General features: G+C 40.2%; 1 protein-coding gene across 8 annotated transcripts in view; it reads right to left on the reverse strand.

The window, feature by feature from the left end:
* Positions 1-23,483, reverse strand: part of TBL1XR1 (transducin beta like 1 X-linked receptor 1) — a 162,137-nt gene that overhangs the window by 15,080 nt on the left and 123,574 nt on the right. For 6 of the 8 annotated variants that reach the window (XM_026650050.2, XM_026650049.2, XM_026650047.2 and 3 more), the window contains 4 exons: positions 9,916-10,018; positions 5,574-5,719; positions 3,555-3,774; positions 1,190-1,322 (listed from right to left, as the gene is read on the reverse strand). In XM_026650050.2, coding sequence (XP_026505835.1) covers positions 1,190-1,322; positions 3,555-3,774; positions 5,574-5,719; positions 9,916-9,973 — 557 coding nt within the window. In that variant the 5' untranslated portion in view covers positions 9,974-10,018. Of the gene's footprint in view, positions 1-1,189; positions 1,323-3,554; positions 3,775-5,331; positions 5,460-5,573; positions 5,720-9,915; positions 10,019-13,992; positions 14,047-23,483 lie in introns of those variants that run through there. The other 2 variants (XM_024219528.3, XM_024219530.3) reach the window with 2 other exon arrangements.

Consider the following 23,483-nt stretch of genomic DNA (forward strand, 5'->3'; position numbering starts at 1 on the left):
CCAATTACAGTCATTCCAGGGACAGTTAGAATAGTCTGGTGTGATCAGACGCATAGGAGCAGTCTCACTTCTCATATACACGTTTGGTTTCCAGTCAGAATTTTATTCTGCAGGCTTTCCTCTCTCTGACAGAGCAGATCTATAAGATTTGTCAATTTATCCAAAACAAATCTTAACATTGTTATCTTCCCACCCCCTATAAACTAGCATCAGAATATCTAGATTATTACACACGCCTCCAGTACTGGAAACCATAATAACTGAGTTTCTAAGGGAGATAATGATTAGGTAAATTGGTTGTTTAAGATTATTAGAAAAAAATCCAACCACTACTGGTCTTTAGTATAAAGGAATAGATTTGCATGTACTATATAGAGCGTTCTGAACATTAAATGATTTACTCTTCACAATATTCATGTGAAGTGGGAAAAGTATTACTATTCCATCTTACAGATGAGACACAGCAAGAGTCAGTGCCTTGTTCAAGGTCTCATAGTGCGTTGGCATACTTGCAACGGTCCTGATCTCGGCTGGAGAGTCTCTAGCTTTTATCCTCCTTCTCAGGTGTCTTATATTTGTCCTGAGCGTCCTTGCTGTATTTCTCACCCTTGCAATGCAAGGCCATTGTTTTCACTGCTGATGGAAAACCAACTCTGCTTCTTCTGCCACAAGCAGGGAGGCAGCCGTTGGAAGCTGCCATTCAGCTCCCCTCAGGAGGCAAAAGAAGAGGCCGAGGGTAGGAACAATGAAGGGGGGAACTGAAAGAATGCAAAGGGGTGAATACCACACTGGTACTAGAATAGGGAGAATCGGATTGGCTTCCTTTCCCCCTCTCCAGCCATATTGGGGAAGGCCAGTTAGTCAGAGATGCATAGTTGATGGCCCGCATCCCCCAGTATTTGGAGCAAGCACTCAACTCTCTTGATAGTTGGATATATATATATATATCCCCTAACATTTAAAGTTCACCAGAGTGCACTGAAAATCTTCTGGCAGCTGGATGCTGCCAAGCACTCATACCTTGTAGGGAAAATTGTTCCTAGGGGTAAAAAAGTTCTAATGTCAGGAACTTCAAGACAGTGGCAGAAGAGAGACTGTCTATGGGGCATAGCGTACTGTGTTTGCAAAGTATATGAATACCCAGTTGCAATGAGAACTGCCATTTTTGCTTCCTTTTGTGAAAACATACCCTGAGGCCAGAAGGTCGCTAACGGGGTTCCAGGCGCAGATGAATACTTCAGATTCATGACCACGCAGCACCACAGCTTTGTTAGGAGGGATTTCAACATCTCCATCCACTTCCATCATATCCGTATGATTATCTGAATTATGGAAAACAACAGAAGAGAGTTTGGATTTTTACAGCTTGGGGTAATGTATTTCATCTGCTGAATATTAACTGGTAGGTTTATTCTGGAAGGGTAAATTCACAGAACCTACAGGCTAAGATTTTTGAATGTAACAGTGATTTCAGATTCAGATATCCAATTTGAGAAACCTTAAAGGGACCATTAATTACAAAAAGCACCAAAAGCCCTCCCTTAAGCCTCTTTAAGGTGTCTCACACTGGGCACCAAAAACTGAGGCCAAAGTTAATAGTCACTTGTGAAAAATCACTGTAAAAATTGTATTTAAAAAAGCATACTCTCGCTATTTGTCAGGCCTTGTACTAAATGGATGAATAAAAGAGAGTATCTGATTTCTATCTTATGAATGTGAAATCAATTGCCTTTACTGTACATGAAATATCAAACTTCTGCATTTTAAACTTTAAATTAATGGCTATAAATGAATGTGAAATCAACATTTCAGGCCCTTCACTTCTAAAAATTATTTTAATTAACAGGCAGACATTTGGTTTTCTTGATACATGGTACACTGATAACTGAGATTTTTCATCTTATATTGACAACTAGTGTCAAATTATGATTACATGTTGCTTTTCCATGTGGAAGGTATACTGAATCCTCATTGTTCTGTAAAATATACTCCGGGTAATTCATTATTAAAAAACAGCTTTATTGCCAGCTACCACCAATACTTCTCTATTTTAAAAAATATTATTTCACATCAAGAGAGTTTTCTTGGAGAAAACCAAGATGAATATGAAGAGTGGTAAACATCAAACTGCTCCACATTTATCCATGGCAGTCACTGTATAAACAAAACCACTGTACATACATTGCTTAAATTTAATAGTAAAGGTGTTTTAGCGGCGTGTGTGTCAGTGCTTGTGTGAGAGAGAAGAGAAGAAGCTATTAGAGCACCATATAAAAAACTGTATTGATTGAAGAGAATCAATATCAATATGATTTGGTGTTCCAGCCAGTAGGGGTTGCTGGTATATCATATTTTTACACTAGCTTAGTAGAACAGTTCTAAAGCTTGAGGTTACAACTCACAGTTAACAAGGAAATATTACTATGGAGTTTTGAAATTTATAAAATTTATGGAGGCAGTTTGTTTTTCCAGATTCATTTATTATAGATAAATAAATGAAAGAAACTAATAAAATGCAACTGTAAAGCTGGGCAAATAATGCACAAGCTTTAAGTGAATATTCAGTCAAAATTTTCTTTGGCTGCTCTTCTGCCCTATTGCATTCTTTTTCTAAAACGTTCACGTAATCGGGCCTTTCCATTAATGATTGCAGAAAGCTAAATTTCTTTTCTGTAAGCTTTCACACTATGAATCTGATTGTAAGAGTAAACTTATCCAAACCTATGATTTATGTGATTAATCACAACTAAACAGCACAGCTCCAATACTAAACCACTGAGTAAACAAAATTTGCAAGAATTCGCATCAAATAATTTTGAATAATGAATCAAGAAAACTGTGATCTGTACTGTTGCAAGAAGGTAGACATCTTTTGGTATCAAAGTGATTTATATTAAATTTCCATGCAAGGCTGGATTCTTCTCCTTTGCAGTTGCGATCTTCGTGGTGTGGCCACCAGGAAACTGGTTATAGGTGCCTGATTGAATAGGCCAGTCTGACCCTGTGCTGGCACTGGTATGAGTCAGAGTAACCTAGGCACTACTCTAACTTAAACTAATTGAGGATTGGTGAGTGGCGTTATGCCCTCCCTGCTTCCTATCCTCCGTACTGGGGTGAGGGTGGGGAGAAGCAGTTCTCAGAGGAGTCATCTCTGATGGCTTTATTCCAGCTGAGAGCTCCCCTACCCTGGGGGGAATTCTCAGATGGCAAGTTACAGCAATAATCCCCAGTGGCACAAACGAGCCAGGTTGGAAATGAGAATCTGGCCTACAGTACTGATGGTCCAGAGTTTAGAAGTCTCTATTCTGACACACTGTAGAGAAACGGACTATTAAAATATCACATATAAACTTCTCCACAAGTCATGAGGTTACAGATCCAAGCCCCTTTATCTGATGGATGCATTTACTATCTGAGGGGTACACTACAGATACAATAAGAGGCTGCATCTACTGATGAAAAGTATTATCTAAGAACTAGGTATTATTATTATAACAAGGATATAGCCACACAATTGTGTACATAGATGGAGATCTTTTTCTGCCACAACTTACTTGCTATAGTGTGCGCTCCATTCTCCTCTCCGTTTGCAGTATTTTCTCCATTTTTCGCAGATCCCTGTTGATTAGTTGCAGCTGCAGCAGCGGCAGCTGCTGCCTGTTGTTGTGCAAGTTTATCTCTGTAGGCCTGTTGTCTTGTTTGTACCACATCAGGCATTACTGCATCTATCAGTGAGAGAGACTCTATTGGCCTACCGTCAAACAAGGTACCATCCTAATTTGGGGAGAGAAAAAACACACAGAAAAGATAACACCAAATGTTAGCTGTCATTAACAACAAAAATTCCAGGAAAAACTGTGCATTCCAAAAATTGTAGTTTAGTATAATAAAAAGGCAACCAGTCACAAATGCAGAGAGAAATGCTATACAGAATATGTCATCATTTAATTTCTCTGCAGTTAGGCCTGGAATTTTACTCAAAAGTTGGAGTGATCATCATATATAGTGAGTAAACAAGCCATGGTAGGCCTCTCGCAGAGGCTCTGGGACCAAAAGTTTGAAATAACCTTTTGTAAGCTACTTATGAATATGATTTCAAACATGAGTGATTGCAGCAAAAAAATCCAACTGCATACATTGCAAGTTTAGACTACCACTTATGAAGTCCTATGAAATTTTCCATAAACACAGTATCTGGAGCTTTGAGTAGTTTTTGTTTCTTTTTAAACAGTGTTAGCATAATTTAAAAACAAAGAATTGTATCACAAAATAGGCAAGACCCTGTCAAAAATAGTCTCTTATACGTTAGCTAAGGCCTTACAAGGGTCTATTTTTAGAACCTAGAGGGATTCCTAGTGATAAATAGAGGTTCTCCTTCTCCTGTTCTGAGAACTTGCTTTGTTTTTACGACCCTTCCTGAGGAAATGGATTTCTTTCACTCAAGCTGCGGAAGCTGCAGCTAAACCACCTCAAAGACCCGAGAGAGATTGTGAGGACACCAGAATTGATGCAAAATCTGTTTGTCTGCCATAGCTTAATTGACAAATATAAAGGTGTCTACTGCAAGAAGCTGATACCTTACAGGATCAACCTTTTAGATATGTATCTTTCTCCATTGCTGGAAACACGCTCATGGAATAATCATGGAAGCATCATGTATAATAGATCCAACTAGAGATCAATAAGCCAGTTCAGGCAAAATTCGAGTCTCCCGGGCACGTTCATCATTCCTGTCCTAACCAAATTCAAATGTTTTCCCCATTGGTAGGCCCCTGACAGTTAGAGTTCTACGGGTCTTCTCCTCTCCCTCCTCACCCCCCCACCCCACCCTACCTTAACAGGGGCTCTAGCTACAAGAGTTGGTGGAACCCTGTAGCCTCTCCTTTCTTGAGCCTCTCTACTGAAACTGGGGCTTCCTCAGTACTCTCATTCAGGACACACCATATACTTTGGAAATCCCAACAAACAAGGCCGTTTATTGAAAATCCTGATGCCACTGCTTGAGAAGGGAGCAATAATTCAAAGATAAGGAAGTTTCCGGGCCTCTTGGTAGGTAGGTGATAGTGAGAGGGAGACTGCCCCTGAGTTGAAAGGGGAGGTAGTAAATCTTAAAGAATTTGAATGAATCCCCAAGCTTTTGGACTATTCTCTAAACTGAACCCCAGAACCTTTAGATGTTTGCCTATCATTAATCTCAGTTCACCATGGAACGAAAACCTTCAAACAGAAGTTAAGAATTCTTGTTCTTTTGTACTATTATTTTATAGTGTGCGTATTTTCTGGATTAACTACAACATTATATTAGGGAAAAAAACTCTACAGATAACGGACCTTTAAGCAATGAGCCAGCACACCATGCCTGGTGTTGTGTGGCTGCACTGGGCAGAACCCCTACACAGTTATGTCACTCCATTCTGGTTCCACCAGTGGAGTCATGGTGAACACCAGCAGTAAGGAATCTGAAGTAAAAGTAAATAAATAGGACACAAGAGAGTTAAGAAAAAAATACCAGTATTCAAATGTAATGTAAGCAAGCACATAATGCTTTTGTAGGCATCAAGAAACCTCCTTACCTCATTAATACTGACTTCAGCCTCTACATACTGCAGACCTTTCTGGATGATAGAAATCAAAGCAGCTGGTGGCACCAGAGCACCATTTATATTAGACTGGCTGATATGGCTCTCTATACCAAATGTAAATGCTGAATGAGAAAACCCTAAAAACAAGGGGGAAACTATCAGAATTGATTTATTCATATACTGACAACTCTTTCTCAAAATATTGCAAGATCTTCTGGTTACAGAGACAAACAAATGTTATAGCAAACATATAAAAGAGAAACCTCAAACATGCCTCTATTATATTTTATTTTAAACGTGTAAGCAATACAAACATCAAGTTAAACACAAATACAGAAAATTTCAGTTATATTAGGTTTGTATTTGCAATACACATATGATGAGATAAAAAAAGCATTTAATATTCTCTATTTTATGATACTTTTCCTTTTATTTTTGTCTGTTTCTGTTTTGTTGATTTTCTCTTAAACACCGCATAGTCCCTCAGTAAAACTGATTACAAGTTATCAGGTTATAAGCCAGTTAAAGGGCTCTGCTGAGATTTACCTGTTACTTTTCTGTGCTCATAGATTTTTTTTTTATTACATACAAAAAAGAAAAAAATGTCTACGTAGCAGAGAATTAAATTCATGACAGAGCATTTTATTTGTGTGGGCTGGCACTTAAAATGACATGCTTGCTACACACTGATTCAAGAGTGGAAAGTTAAATCACACTGCAACACTGGTATTGGAAATTAACCTGTTCTGTATTTACCATGCAGAAACGTTTAATTTTACCCAATTAGCCTTCCACTTATGGAAATTATCCCCTTAAAATTCCCTTCTGGAAAACTCCTTTCAAACTTTATATATAGCACTACTTTTGTTACAACAACAATCTGCAAATGGAACAAAAATTTATAATGGTTTTCTATAAATTCATCTAGAACTCTGACTGTATTTCTCCCCCCCCCCCCCCCCCCCCTTTTTTTTTTTTTTTTTTTGAAGATAGGGACCGAAAGACTTATCCATCACTGCTTCTTGATGCTCTCTCTCAGTTTGAGGAGTCCATGAGCAGTGGGCAGATGCTGTATTACTCTCCATCTTCTCAGAACAAAAAGCCCACAGATCAAACCACAAAATCCCACTCAACCGAGCAAGAGGAGGATTTTATGTTGGAACTGAATAAATGACAATAAATCAATCTAAAAGCAGAACATTAATGGTTACTGAATAGTGGGTGGAGCTCTCTAAATTGGTAACTATATATCTATCAAGCCTTATGAAGTTTCCTGATATTATTTTTCAAACCCAATAGTCCATTTGATGTCTTGATCTATGTATAAGGGGTTGATAAGTTGCCCTTATAAAAGTATGTAGCTCGTCTTCAGCTCATTGCTACTGAAAATATGCTAAGATATGATTTGAAAAACACAAGGAGTTTGAGAAGAAATGAAAATCCGGGAAACTAAATCACCCAGATCAAAGAATTATAGAGACCCAGTAACTAGCAAATAACGTGTTTTTTTTAATTAATTCTTCGTTTTTTTTCTCCCCAGACTCAGAGTCACGTGAACAAAACTGTCCCTGACAAGTGCTTGACAATCTAATTGACAGAAATGCTTCTACAGCACTGATTTTCCAAAAGGAGCATCTTAACTGACAGCTAATACTCCAAAACTTCAAGTTTTCAAAAAGTCTGGAGATTACTAGACGCCACTGAGCAAAACTCAAACTCAGATGTTGGAATAAAAGGGACCATATATGTCAAATCCAAATCCCTGCACAGAGTGTTCTTTAATCCAGTGATCCCTCCCTACTAGTACCAATGGTGATACTTCAGGCTTTTGTGGCTGATCTCTACATACATCTTCCCTACCGTACCTTAATGATCAACAGTTGAGCCATTTGCTGTAGCAGAAGGGACCCTCTTTGCTTGACATTAAATTACGCCTGTTCTAAACCGGGAACAGAACTGGGCTACTCTGACTCCCAGCCCCACAATTGTGAGGCTGGTACCTGAAATTGTTCAATGTGAAATGGAGATTAGACTCAAAGCAGTTGAACAGTAGACATTAGGCACTGGCTGGTAAAGCAAAAGTTTAGGGTACAATTTTCAAGCAAATGTAAGTGACTTAGGAGCCTAAGTCCCATCTTCAAAAAGTGATTTAGGGTTTTCGGAGCCTAAATCCAACTTACTTGCACTGAGATCAATGGGAGTTAGGTGCCTAACCTGCTTATGAGCTTGTGAAAATCCCACTAGGCACCTCTCTGCATCTTTAGGTGCCTAAATACCTTTGAAAATCTGATCCTTAGTCACCAGGCATTTCTGAACATTTTACTTTTAGTCTACTCAACAGAGGGGCTAAACTAAAAAAAGAGGAAGAAAGTCTAAATGTTCTGCCTCGTGCTTGACATGACGCTCAGTAAAAGGTCTGGTACACCAGAAACACTAGAGAAATACTATTAAGGCTATCAAGCGTTCCCAAAGATCCTGAAGATAGATAGATAGTCCAAAGGCAGTAAAGTCACTCATAATCAGGTTCAACCTCTAAGTGCCTGTCACTGGAACGTAAAACAGAATGCATGTATTTAGCATGCTAGAAAAATCTTCTTCCTTTCATATTGCACTTGCCATCATTAATGGACCACGGAAAGTTGGTGCCTATTGATGAAAATGGCCAGCCTTTGAGCTTGTCTTATGGTCACAAAACCTTGGTGTTAGACAGCTTCTTGAAAATTGTTTCTCTTTTCAATCAAGTCCCCAAAGCAATATTCCCTTGAAGCTGAATGAGAAGAGACATAGAAGTCATCTGTTGGTGAAGGATGGAGCCAGAGGGGTCTTTTTTTAGCTTCTGCTCTGGGCTGCCATGCTGTAGGAAAGACAAAGTGGGTGAGGTAGTATTTTTTATTGGACAAACTTCTTTCCAATAAAAGATATTACCTCACCCACCCTGTCTCTCTAATATCCTGGGACCGACACAGCTACCACTACACTGTTGTAGGAAAGGCAGGCAGAGAGACACAAAGATGCAATCAGCTAGAGATGCAAAAGGCACAAGGGATATGAAAATTAGCCTCCAACAGATGGGTTGGAAGAAATAGAAGAACTTAGCCTAACTAGTGTATCCAATAGGACAGTGAAGGGTTTTGTTGTGGCTTTTGCTCTTCAGACAACAACACAAAGAAACCATATAGGCACAGCTGGGTCCCAAATAACCATGTTCACAAAATATACACAAACATGCATGTCTAGCTACATATTGTTGCTCTGACTGGTTTCTGAGGGCTTCTAAAAAATAGAAAACAGTGAGCACCATTAGAGGATTCAAACTATTTAAAGGGATACTACCCTTTTAGTGTATACTACAGATGTCATTGCTCCATATAGGCACAACTGGGGGGGAAAAAACAACCTTCCTTTGTGTATGACAACAGCATTAGACTTTTGCTCTACCCTGCTATCCTCAAGAGCTAGGAGACTTCTGTTAGTCTTGCACTAAGGAGCAAAGACTCACAAGTGAGAAACCTTTACAGATAGTGTCTTTAGAAAAGGGAATTTACTTTAGAGATTCTAAAATACATTCCTGGTAAAAAACTATTTATCCACATTTACAGTATGACAAATTCTGTGATTAGGAGAGTCTTTCGGAGGACTCCAGAATGGAAGCATACCACAAGAGTATTTTTCTGCAGCAGACCTCTTCAAGCGGCCCAGAGCATGAAGAATCTTGGGGCTGGTCTATACTTAGCCGCTAGTTCGGCGGCTGGAAATCGAACTTCCTGGTTCGATTTATCGCGTCTGGTCGCGATAAATCAAACCAGGAAGTGCTCGCCGTCGACTGTGGTACTCCAGCTCAACGAGTGGAGTACCGCGGAGTCGACGGGGGAGCCTGCCTGCTGCGTGTGGACCGCGTCTGAACAGCGGTAAGTTCGAAGTAAGGTATGTCGACTTCAGCTACGTTATTCACGTAGCTGAAGTTGCGTACCTTACTTCGACTTGGGGGGTTAGTGTAGACCAGGCCTTGGCCATCCAGCACGTCAAAGCTTCTTCTGAGCAAATGAGTTTCCAGAGACTCAACGAGACCTTATTTTATTAGTTAGAAGCTACCAATTTAAAATTACTAAAGCTGATTAAGTTGCAGGAGGCAACTTAGCAGAATCGATCCTCATGATGGAAACAGATAGAGAGAGAAAGCGACAAGAAGCAGTTCACATCTAGTGGATGAATCCACCTGGTTAAATTATAAATCCCAACAGCATGGATCTGACAAAGCCAATTACAGATGAATTATTTCTTGAATATCAAAGGAACTAAGAAATATTAACTTGATAATAATTCATGTACTCACCTGACTCTTGCAAGTATCTATATACCAGGAAGTTAACCTCATCACTGCTTATACTCATCTTTATTCCCACTTAAACCATGAGGTCACGACAAAGGATATAACCCTAAAAATAAAGTAAAAAACCGTAAGTTAGATAGGTATTTTTAAACAACCAATGCCAGTTTCTCAACAAATGGTATATAAAAACAAGACACTTCTTCACAATGTTGAAAAAGTGGATTTTATTTCACAATGTAAAATCTGTCTGAATTTCCACCTTTAAAATGCCATTTATCTCACACCACTGTAAAAGATCACTCTTTTAAAAATCAAGCCAGATACACAACTGATGTAAATTGACATAATTTGATGGCACTATTTCAATTAACAGAAGAAAGGACTGGCCTCATTTAAAAAAAACAACCACCAAAAAACAACAACATGATATAGGTAATGTAGTTTGTAGCAAATCACATTATTAAACTAGAATTTAGCTTTCACTATTTAAACTTCTTTCCACTTGGTCAATGAAACTAGAATACTTGCTTTAAACACTTTTATTTTCTAATCAATTTTATTTTCAGGTTCTCAAGCAACAGCACAATGCTGCAATGTATAGACTGCAGGGATATATTTGTTTAGGAAAAAACATACTTCCGTTAAAATAAAACCATGGTAATACTGTGGCCTTTGTAAAAGCATTATATTTTTAAACAGAATATAAATTTGGGGCCAATTTTGACCTAACAGCATTCCTTTTAATAAAGGCTTTATCTGCTTTTAATTAACATTTGAATATATATTTCATTTTTTATTTGACGTCTGCACAGTAACAATGATTGTCAGTGGCATTTATCAACAAAAGAACTCCAAGTACATAGATTCTGTCAGAAATTTGGGCAATATTTTGCGGCATGTAATCCAAACAACTATCTGAAAGAATCTCTTAATTAGGGTTAGCATAATTTAATTTAAAAAAAAGGAGGACACTCCACGGGGCCCTGGCCCCGCCCCAACTCTGCCCCTTCCCCGCCCCCAAAGTCCCCGCCCCAACTCTGCCCCCTCCCCTGAACGCTCCGCCCCCTGCTCCTCCCCCTCCTCTGCTTCCCGCGAATCAAATGTTCGTGGGAAGCCTGAAACAGGGAGGCAGCAGGTAAACTGGGGCTGGGCGCGGCCCAGTCTGGCCCCCCCGGCCCTGCACTGCCGGCCCCCGGCCGAGCACCGCCGGCCCTGCACCGCCGGCCCCCGGCCGAGCACCGCCGGCCCCTCCCTCCCTATTTTCCCGGACATGTCCGGCTTTTTGGGATTTCCTCCCGGACGGGGATTTGAGGCCCAAAAAGCCGGACATGTCCGGGAAAATCCGGACGTATGGTAACCCTATCTTAATAGTTATAACAAAGTTAATACACTAGCCTTTGCCTCTGAAGACCTAGATTAAAATGCTAATTTAGGTCACAGTGAAAATGTAGTGGTCTCATCCTAGATTCTCAGTCGTAATCAAACTACCACACAACTTGGTATGATTGACAGTGTGTATTCAAGAAAGAGCTGTGATAGCAGAACTGTGGCAAGTTACGACTGAGGTATGTTTACAAGGCTGTGAAACTCTCTCTCGAGGCCTGATCAAACTTTACGTGCCTCTAACAAGTGCTTGTAGTCCCTAACTTTAAGAAGTCTCAAATTCACACGAGAACAAGGGGGACAATATGGAGGAATAGCACAGGTCTTATAGAAGGTCAAACTGCACAGTCCATGTTATTCATTTCTACTATGAAACCAAACCTGTTAGCCACCATTATGCTATAGAATCCATCAGGCACTATCTTGCTAACAGTCCTGCTCTTCCTCTATATCTACAGGTATGGTGCAACTGTAAATGCACAGCTCATAAATTAAATCAGAGACAGTGAATCTGCAGATGTGGATAAGAAAATCAATTTTGGCCCCTAAAAAAGGCAGGTCTATTGTTGCAGAAAATCACTCAATACCATCAACCACAGTGCTGCCAATTATTGCAATATTTGGTGTTTTTCTTAAAGCCCCAACAGCTGGGGTCAAGAGACTGAGTCAGAATCCCTGCTTCCACTTCAAAAAAAAAAAAAAAAAAAGTTAGTTTCTAGCTCTCATAGTTGCAGAGAAAAGCTTAAAAATGTGAACTGAGTGCACCCTAAAGGCTCAGAAACCAGAAGACAAGATACAACATTTATAGCTTTGGTTTTTTTAAACAATGATTTTGAATGTTTTAGAGGTTGGCAATACTGAGCTCACTGGTATCCGAGTTTGAAAAAGTTAGTCAAAAATGAAAACATGAGACCTCCCTCCCCCCCCCCCCCCCGCCTTTTGACTAAAAGTTAATCAAAAATGATTTTGCAACAAGATCTCATATTTCCCTCATTGTCCTGGCACCAGTAAAACATAAAAGGAAACAGTAGAGAATAGGCCTTCTTGGATTGTCCAAAATGAATATCACCTCACAAAATAGGAATAAAACCTGTTGGCTTCCTCACCTAGCTCCTACTGTAACTTGTAGCAGGGTTGTGTGGTCATTTGATACTAAGGGCCAAGGAGAGGGAACTAAAAGGGCAGCAATTAGTGATGAAAAGCTAAATAAGAACAAAACAAAAGAAACCCACAAGACCAGGGTCACTAGATAGCTGAAATTTAAAAGGCTTTACATTCTTTCTAGGACATTCTTTTTCTTTAAAATAAGAAAGAGACCAAATTGCAATTTCTATGCTACTTGAATCTGTCTCATCTCTCTTTCTTCTGAAGGCATAACAATGCTTACAATTGCTAGTTAGCAGGACCCAATGTCCAGATTTTAAAAGTATGTTGATACCCTTTTCTTACAAATAACGCTTGGCATGTTTAGTTAAGTAGCTTACCTTAAAGTCACAAACATGCTGATAATGAAAAGAAAAAAGTGGGCAGTTTTTCTTGATAAATCCACAAACTAAAAGGTAATATAGCTAATCATTTCTGGGGTTGACAAATTTCTGAAGAGCTGTCCTGCTGCAAGCTTAGGCATTTTGCCTTGCAAAATACTAGAACAAATGTGTGAATTCTATGATTTCTATAATCATTTGGAATTTTAAAACAAGTTTAAATATAATTTTTAAGGCTCATGTTGCTAAACATAGGGAATATATGTGCTTTTCAACTATGTTGTATGTATCAGCAACTCCACCTAGCATAAAAACATCATGAAATACTAGTCCTTTTTAGACAGACTGTTTTGTTGTCAAATATTGTACATTATCCTATTACCCCAAACCACTAGCTAAAGGGAAGGAGTTCCATGGCAGAGGAAACAATAGTCCTCTATAAAAAAAAAAAAAAAGTAGTTGAGTTATAGGGGCCAATGTGGAAGTCTCCTTATGTTATATACCCACACACCCTGCAGAAATTCATAACACTGACGTGGTGCCCCTACTACCATTTTATAGATTTTTTAGATTTCACTGCGTCATAAGAAAAATAAGAGATAGCCAATATGGAGAAATCAGGTGTGAATACAAATATTTAATATTTAGCAAATAAATAGCATTATTACTACCAAGAGGGCTAGCTATTCAAAGCAGAATTGCAAAACTGTGATACAAACGTACCAGCCACCTGTTCTTTATCCTAATAATTGAAGATAAGGAAAAACTAATATTTTGCTTGTCTGTCAAAAGTGTTATTCACCTTAGGCAAGTAAGCTAGTAACATTTTGCAAGGCTGGTTCAAAGTGTTTTCCAGCAAGATGTTCAGTGAAGTAAGGAGAAATAACTGGCATTTGTCCCTCATGAAAACAGGTTTTAGATCTCATTGCCAAAAGGTGGCAGAGTATAACACAAACTTTTGAAATACTCAACAGTGCTTGAAAAATAAGAAAACATGTTAAATAAGCATAGAATCTGCCCAGTGAGGACATTAAAATATTAGAGAATTATTACAAGAAAAGTTTCCAGATTCTTTTAGAGCCTTGGTTTTAGCCATTTTCTACAGCGCTTGTTTAAAATTGCTACCGACTACAACACATCTCTGTCACCTTTCATCACAAGGGATCCCAGCTCTATACATGCAAGAAACAATTCACTACTGAATTCCACTGACCTCTATGTAGAGAGTAGAGAGCAACAGCCAGGCAAAGAACCACCACACATTCCGCTGTACAAAAATGGGAAAAGAGGGAGTTTGGCAAACTTTTGACATAGAATGAAAAGTAAAATTCAATGCAGGTGAAAATGTTTAAGCAAGCACAGAAGGTAATCAAGATGCCACTAAAACTCTCCTTTTGACAAACTTCTACTTCATGGAAGTTCCATGAGACCTTAAGGGATAGAATCTGGGTCCTGCTGTGGGCAATTCACACTGGAGTACTACTGCAAAGCAGCTGCAAAGCTGGCTTAGCCAGCTACCCCAATGCACAGAAATCTCCAGGAGGAGTAGGGCCAGCATAGCCAGCTCCACATCGCCCCTTTTCATTCTCCCTGATGTTAGGGTGACTAGGTGTTCGGTTTTTGACCGGAACACCTGGTCGAAAAGGGTTCCTGGTGGCTCCGGTCAGAACTGCTGACCAGGCCGTTGACTGTCCAGTTAGTGGTGCAACGGGGCTGGCAGGCTCCCAGGAAGCACCCGGCATGTCCCCCCTCCGGCTCCTATGCGTAGGGCAGGATTGGGGAATCCAGGGCCTGCGGGCCGCATCCGGCCCCGCAGTTAATTTCATCTGGCCCGTGGGGCAGGGGCCATGAGCGACATCTTGCCCTGTTGCGGGGGGTAGGGGGAGCCCTGAGTCTTGGCGCCTCCCTGCGGGGCTGGAGCCACAAGCAGGGGAAGTCCTGATATGGCGTGGCAGAAGGGATCTAGCAGCAGTTCGCATGTGTTGGAATGGCCTGGGGAGCTGTTACAGCCACACACAAGTTCTATCAGCCTTGAGGCAATGTGGAGGCCGAAGCCTTGTCAGGTAACAACTGAATCCAAAGCAGCCAGCTATATTAATACATCATTAGTGCTCAACGCTGCACAGCCATCCCATCACTTTCTCCTGGAAAATACAGAGCTATATAGGATTTCTGCCAAGGAAAATAATCATAATAGGAATATAAATACATTAAATTAGCTAACCTACAAATTGACTGAAGTTGTTTTTCCCAGAGTTAGAACAAGGCCCAAAGTGGTGGTGGTGCTTTGTTTTGTTTTTTCTTTGGGGGCGGGGGCAGCATTCAAAAAGGAGGTGTATAGCAAGTGGAATGGAGACAGACAGAAGGAGCCAGAAGTAAAAAGAGTAAAAGAACAGGAAAAAATGAGAGAGAAAAAACTAAAAATTGCTGTCCATAAACAAGTTAAGGGACTGTTAATACATTTAATTCACTGATTTCCTGTGTATATTCTTATATGCTTGAGGGAAAGGAATGAGATGGCTAGTACTTTTCAACACTTGAAATTATATTAATATTGCTCTTTACTCTGGATTCAATTAAATCATTGTGAAGAGCTGGAGAAAATTCATTATTTATTCATTCATTCATTCATGCAGAATCCTATGGCAGATGAAGGCCTTATCAGCTCTTAAACCCTCAGGTTAATTTGAAAAATATCCACTGAAAATATTTTTTTCAAATTTTGGCAGTTACCTATTGACCCCACAGCAGAGAGGCCTCTTGACATTCTAAAAATTTAACAACAGTCTGGCCCTGCCGAAAATACTAAATCTGGTCCTGACAACATTAACTCGAAACAGAGAAAATTTTCCTGGAATCCACAATTTTTCAATGATATTTGGAAACCATTGCAATTTTCTCAACAAAGCCTAAAAGTCCCATTTTCAAAAGTGACTTAGGTATCTATAAGCCTATGTCATATTGAAATCAATGCCTGGATCACTGTTAAAAATGGGACTTGCAAGAACAGAGCTATGACATTTAGATTGAAAAATGTTATCAATGCAAAGAAGTTACATTTTCTAAGCCAAGGATGAATGGGTTGGGGTTCCTCATCCCAGGCTAAAGAGAACACACCGTCCCTGATTAGGCACATGCCTAATACCTTCCTGGGCAAATCAAAAAACATCAAAAAACAAACATCATCTTACGTTTCCTCCAGTAACCTTGAATTTCCTTCCAGGATCTCCTGTATCCTAGTTCCCTCTTCCTAAAGGACCACTCCCACTGCCTGTATATCCTGGGTAAAGTTAATGAGGGGCACCTAGCACAATGAATGAAGTTTCAGCAACTTTATGCAGGCTTCTAACGCCTGCTAACTAGGGGGTCAACAGCAGAGCCCTGGACCTTGTAAATACAAAGTATTTCTCAAAATGCAGCAAAGGAATTATTTCGTTCTGGTAGATTTAGACTGCACAACAAAGAGGTCTATCCAATGCTCTGGGTGCCTTTGAAAAACATTGTGCATAAACAGACTCCTGCATTTACTCTCACATAATGGTACCGTGACCACAACATGAATATCCCTGAAATGTACTAAACCCCTCCAACAAAGACACAAACATTAGTCAGGTTCTTTTCCCCACTTTACAAGAAACCCTGGGAAATAACTTCTATTTTATTTTTAAGCACACACACACAAAGGTGGAATCACATTTTTTTTTTTTTTTTTAGATTCGTACCATTTTTATGACCATGCTCTTTAAAATAAAACCAACTGAATTAATGAATCTGAAAAGGTCCAGATACTTGGTTTATTTATAGATTCCAAGGCCAGAATGGACCATTGTGATCATTTAGTTCAGGGGTGGGCAAACTTTTTGGCCCGAGGGTCACATCTGGGTATGGAAATTGAATGGTGGGCCATGAATGCTCACAAAATTAGGGGTTGGGGTGCGGGAGGTGGTGAGGGCTTCAGCTGGGGGTGGGGGCTGTGGGGTGGGACCAGAAATGAGGAGTTCAGGGTGCGGGTGGGCGCTCCGGGCTGAGACAGAGGGGTTCAGAGGATGGGAGGGGGATCAGGGCTGGGGCAGGGGGTTGGGGTGCAGGAGAGGGGCAGGGGTGCGGGCTCCAAGTGGCGTTTACCTCAAGCAGCTTCCAGAAGCAACAGCATATCTCCTCTCCAGCTCCTATGCGGAGGTCGCAGCCAGGCAGCTCTGCACGCTGCCATGACCGCAGGCACTGCTCCTGCAGCTCCCATTGGCCGCAGTTCCCGGCCAATGGGAGCTGCGGGGACAGCATGTGGAGCCTCCTGGCTGTCCCTACACATGGGAGCCAGAGGGGGGACATGCCGCTGCTTCCGGGAGCTGCATGGAGTGGAGCAAGCCCCTGACCCTGCTCCCCGGCTGGAGCACCGGAGCAGGGAAAGCCCCGGACCCCGCTCCCTGGTGGGAGCTTGAGGACCAGATTAAAACGTCCGGAGGGCTAGATGCAGCCCCCGGGCCGTATTTGCCCACCCCTGATTTAGTTGGACCTCCTGTTATTACACAAGCCACAGAACTTCCTCTAAATAATTCCTTCTCGAACTACAGAATATCTTTTTTTTTTTTTAAATTGATCTTGATTTAAAAATTGCCAGTGATGGAGAATCCACCACAATCTTTGCTAAAGTTCCAGTGACAGTAAATTGTTTAGCTAGATAAGCACTGAGAAAATAATATGCTTACTTATACAACCTTTTGGAAAGTTTTATTTCAACTCCTCTCCATAATTTACATAAACACCATGTACTGTAAAAGGAATCTCCCCAGCAATATACCATTTCTCCAAAGGTTATTCTTCACAGTACTTTGCAGATTAATCTTAAGGTCCATAATTTATGGAACCCCATCTGCTAGACATTGGTATCTCTACATGAAGCAAGCAATACAACTTTGCTATCAGGGGCCCTGAGCATCTATACAGAAGCTGCTTAAGCATCATCAAGGAAGGTGGGGAGCCTTGGGGAGTAGTGATGTTTCACCTTTAAACAGATTCAAGCTGGTTCAGGGCAGAGATTGGGCTGAGGTTGAGAATATTTTTTGTGGCTGATGTGCTCTCCCCATTCTTAGTAAATTCCAAATTAGAAGTATTTTGGATTTCCAGTTTCAGTGCCAAGTTCCAACTTCAGAGTTAATTTTTACGGGCAAGTTATAAAACTTCAGAACACAATAGCAGGTCTCAACAATAATGCCAATACATTCTTTGCTATAACACTGAATTTCACTGGTATTAAAAAAGTGCCCTTTCTCAAGACGTAAAAACTACAACACGAAGAAAAAGTTTTACAAAATGCTTGTGCCCTATATTTATAAAAGTTTCCCTGCAAGATCATGTCTGATGTTGATAAGAGATTCTTATGGTAAAGAGTTGGCCCAACTCAAGGAGAAAATTTTTATTGTGGATGTATTTATTAAGAGATCAGTTTAAATTATAACTGGCATTTTCCATTTTCTCATAAATCTTTAAATGTTGTCTCTTCTTTGATTATATTATTGACTTACTGCCCCAAAATGTCCTGTTTGTTTTCACATTTTCATTTGAGAGACTTTTTCCTACCGTCGGGCACACTATAAATTGGCCTGGTTAGGATTCTTACGGTTTTTGACAATGCTGTTATTAGGGAGTCTCTCTAACCTTCTGAATTCAAAGGAAAACATTTTTAAAGAAAAACTGGCTTTGTTGTAAGGTTCGCATAGTTCAAACGGAAAAAGTATCACTATTTCTGAATTTACTTATCTCTTAACTGCTGTTATTTGAAAATATTCTTTTGCTTTCAAAACTCAAGAGGAGATGTCAAATTTGAAAACATATTAACAAATTTCCCTGTAATTCTACTTAATGAACCCTCCCTCTTACTTGCATCCCATATAGTCATGCTTTGATTGTTTTCCTCCTAGCAGTCTAAAACATGAGCTGCTTTTCACATCTTCATCTTTTATCTCTAATGCTTTGGTCTTACTTTTAAATCACTACAATACAGCTCTATTTTCAAATACTGAAACATATTTTTTCTTTTCCGTCTGACTTTTTTTCCTTAGCTCACTCAGTAAATATTTGTATTATACACTTCAGCTTTACAGACCTAATTTATGGCAGCAGTCTCCATCTTTCCATGCCAATTTGAGTGTACAGAGCACACAATGTGACACAGCCAGTTTGGAATTTTCTAACGAAAGAGAATTACAACCCTAAAAGAAAAATGAACTAAAATGATAGCAAGATCCTCACAAGATTCAAATCTGGGCATTAAGTCCCTAGAAACACCTAGCATAGTTCTATAATAACGTAAGGCACAGATATGGCTTATTTCTTGTTTTTGCCTAAGAACATAACATAAGAATGGCCATACTGGGTCAGACCAAAGGTCTATCCAGCCCTGTATCCTGTCTACCGACAGTGACCAATGCCAGGTGTCCCAGAGGGAGTGAACCTAACTGGTAATGATCAAGTGATCTCTCTCCTGCCATCCATCTCCACCCTCTGACAAACAGAAGCTAGGAACACCATTCCTTACCCATCCTGGCTAATGGGCATTAATGGACTTAATCTCAATGAATTTATCTAGTTCTCTTTTAAACCCTGTTATAGTCTTAGCCTTCACAACCTCCTCAGGCAAGGAGTTCCACAGGTTGACTGTGCACTGTGTGAAGAAGAACTTCCCACCTGCTGCCCATTAATTTCATTTGGTGGCCCCTAGTTCTTATATTATGGGAACAAGTAAATAACTTTTCCTTATTCACTTTCTCCACACCACTCATGATTTTATTTACCTCTATCATATCCTCCCTTAGTCTCCTCTTTTCCAAGCTGAAAAGTCCTAGCCTCTTTAATCTCTCCTCATATGGGACCTGTTCCAAACCCCTAATCATTTTAGTTGCCCTTCTCTGAACCTTTTCTAATGCCAGTATATCTTTTTTGAGATGAGGAGACCACATCTGTACCCAGTATTCAAGATGTGGGCGTACCATGGATTTATATAAGGGCAATAAGATATTCTCCGTCTTATTCTCTATCCCCTTTTTTAAGGATTCCTAACATCCTGTTTGCTTTTTTGACTGCCGCTGCACACCACGTGGACGTCTTCAGAGAACAATTCACGATGACTCCAAGATCTCTTTCCTGATTAGTTGTAGCTAAATTAGCTCCCATCATATTGTATTCGCCTAAAGCGAAACAATATTTAATTACTGAACCATGAATCTCTTCCCCAAATTCATATGCTATGTGATGCAGGAGAACGGGCCCCTAGATATTATCGTAATATCAAGTTGCAGTATATTCAGAATTCCATTTGGATATTATGAGTTATGCAAGGCTAGCTGCTCCATATTTTCTTAGGGAAGTAAAATTCTGCCTACCACGGTCAGCACAAATCATATAATGAAAAAAATGGAATTATTTCGTCCCCATTGTACAGCTTCAGTGAGTGTTTGTTACTTTAAATCAAGGAGAATATTCGTTTCTGAGAACAATTCTTGGAAATTGTTTTCTACACTGAAGATGTATTTAAAGAAATGTATAAGTCACAGCTAATGCTGATCTGCTATACCTACCCACATTTGTTTAAAAGATTAACATTATAAGCTTAGATGCTGGTAAGTCGGTCTTAACTCTGAAGTTACTATTTTTCATTAGCCCCTGAAATTTTTATCATTGTTTAAATTTATGAAACTCTTTTGGCTACTAAATGTATATTTCTTGTGGGTTGGGGGGGTAACATCTTAAATTTATGCACATTCAATACTTTAGAAGAGCCTTTTTACGAAGAATTTCTTCTAGTTCAATATAAATTGGTGTATTTCAAATGCAGTCATTTAATGGCATCAATTTGTCTGTTAACTGCTTCAAAAAACATGGGATTTGTTTACACTTTCTTTAATATCTGTAGACTAAAATGCACTAAAAATACCCTTTTACTTACTTTCTATTTCGGTATTTATTTAAAATGGTTTATCTGAGCTACGAGTTAACGGGATACTGTTCTATGTGAAGTCAGCATAGTCCCTCAAGACTACCCAGCTACCATTAAAAGTTATAAAGAGATCTGTTTTGTGTGCAACCATCTTACTATAGAATATTTCACTTGAATATTAAACCTCAAGCAACAGCTCTTACATATATTTCCATGGAATTTTGATGGAGTGGAAGGGGCTATTATCCAGGGTAGCTGGAAGGTTAGATAAAGCTATTTTCAGTATTTTAAAAATATACTTCTTGGTGGCCATGGCTTTTGTAAGTGCCCAGAGTTGACTACAGAAATATTTAAACTTATTAAATTTAAATATTAACTTTTATATTTAAATATTTAAACTGGGGCTTTATGTCATTCAATGTTGTTTACATGCTTAAATTCTTGTTACTCTGTTACAGACAATACACCATATCAATTGTCCAGACCTGACAGACAACAGATTTACTCTCCTGATTTCCTTAATTTGGTGATTCGCATTTTCCTATTCTAAACAACATTATCACAGAAGCTATTAGTTAAATCTTAAAGGACAAATTTTGGCTGCTCGGTGCACATAGGAACATGCCAGTAAAATTAGGGTAGAGGGGGAAACACTTGGTGGGAGTTTTCTGACTCAATTAGATCTATCCCCCCAAAAAACATGAGAGAAGACACTCCGTCAGATATCTCTGATGGGAACCAAGAAGGGACATTCTAGTAGAGGGGCTCAAGGTCCAAGGGCTTTACTGATGAACACCCCACCCCAAGGTCTAATTGAATTGCCCAGCAGTAACTATAACCAATACTTTAACTAAAGCATATTAAAAGAGTCAACCGTAGCCCCCTGAAATAATTGGGCTGTCGTAAGAGTGCATAAAGAAATTAACAAAAAATTAAGAAATTCCCCTTGACCGTACTCCTGTGTCAATCCAGCCGTTATATATTTATATATGGGGGTGGGGGGGTTTCCTCAGAAAGGTAACCTGCACTTTCCAGATCCCATATATGAGGCTATATCTACCCTGTAATGCCTGAGAAGAAGTATAGAAGCCCACCTTGTTGCTTGGTACAAATCCTGTGCAGAGAGATCTGCTTTCTCTGTCCCAAGAGTTGGCTTTCAGAAAAGCAGTAGTCTTTCCTTGGCCAAGTAAGCCTCTGTAATTCCATCCTTAAGCCATTAGAAGAATGTCTCTTTGGACATAGTAAAGCTCCTTTAGGATGCCTACTTAAATTCAATAAGGCTCTTGTAGTCTGGACATAAAGACGCCAACTTAAACATGTGTTTAGGTGCTTTCCTGAAAAAGGGAAAGAGTAGGGCAATGCTAAGATTCTTGCGATCTGGACACAGAAGGTGGATACACCCTCAGCTACAAGAAAGGAGAAGATTGGGATCAGCCCTGACCACTACCTTGTTTTTAGGACCCAGTCAAACAAAACTCTTTAGTGTGTGCATAACTTTAAGCATATGAATAGTCCCATTTGAGTATTAAAAGTTGTGCTCAACTGCTTTGCTGCACCAGGGCCTAAGTGAAAAATTCACTCATGGTTAAGTAAGGAGAGTGCTTGCAATTCCATTGATCATCTCACTGAGTGAACAGCTCCCCAGAACACAATCTTCAGAGAAAAGAACTGAACAAGAACGCTGATCTGATGATCAAAGGGCTGGCCCATGAAATCATTCAGGAAAATCAGGTTAAGAGCCCAAAACAAAAGACCTTATTTGGGGAAGTAGTGTGCCATCTGCCCTCGAAAAACAAAACAAAAAATCCCCAAAACCCGCAGAAAAGTCCCTCTGAACCGGAAATGGAGGCAAAATGCATACTACTGAGGGTATGGCTACACTTGCAGATGTACAGCGCTGTGAGTTAAACCTGCCTTCGTACAGTTGAGTAGGGAATTTATTGAAAAGAAAATTCATTTATTGAAAAAAACACAACTGTTTGGGAATCAGAAAGGGCAAGGGGGTGGGGTGGGGAACGGTACTGTACAATCACAGATTTGCGTCTGTCCTGTCTGGAGTGCTGTGCAATGAGTGCTGCACTTCAGGATGGCTATACTGCATGGTGATGGGGGTTGAGAGCAGAGGGCAAGGGTCGTAGTTCTCAGGGCTGGTTGGTGAAGATACAGGTGTTGGAGGCAGCTGGTGGTGGTAAGAACCCGGATGTTGGGGAAAGTGGGTTGGAGGTGACATGGGGGCACAAGGGAAAGAGTTTTGGGACAAGGGTTGCAGGGGAGGGCGGGCGCGGTAGTGCTCCGCCTGCATGGCTACGAGCCCCTGGATAGAGTCTATTTGGCGCTCCATGATGCTTATCAGCCGATCCGTGCTTTGCTTCCGGTGCGCTGCGTTTTCCTTGCAGATCCTGCTTTCGCGCTCCCTCCACTCCTGCGCTTTTTGATTCTCTGTAAGAGATTGATGCATCACTTCGTGCAGCTATGTCTTCTCTCAGCCGGTGATAACACGGACTGCTGAGATCTCAAGGTTGCATCTGTAAAGGCAAAATGCAACACTTAACAGAGGCAGCATGGTTTATATCAGACAGAGTAATGATTCCCCCGCACTTAAGGAGGGCACACACAGTCTACACAATAGCATAATTTTCCCATCCCAAAGAGAGCGCACATAACCCACGGGAGCCCCAAAATGGTGAGTAAGAGGGACTGATTGTTTCAGGGCTGTACTGTCCTCTGGGTTTCTGTAACTCGGGGAGAGCCAACAGCTGCAGGGGGCACCT

The sequence above is a fragment of the Terrapene carolina genome, unplaced genomic scaffold, assembly GCF_002925995.2.
Source record: "Terrapene carolina triunguis isolate 2854851 unplaced genomic scaffold, T_m_triunguis-2.0 Scaffold88, whole genome shotgun sequence".
Lineage (NCBI taxonomy): Eukaryota > Metazoa > Chordata > Testudines > Emydidae > Terrapene > Terrapene triunguis.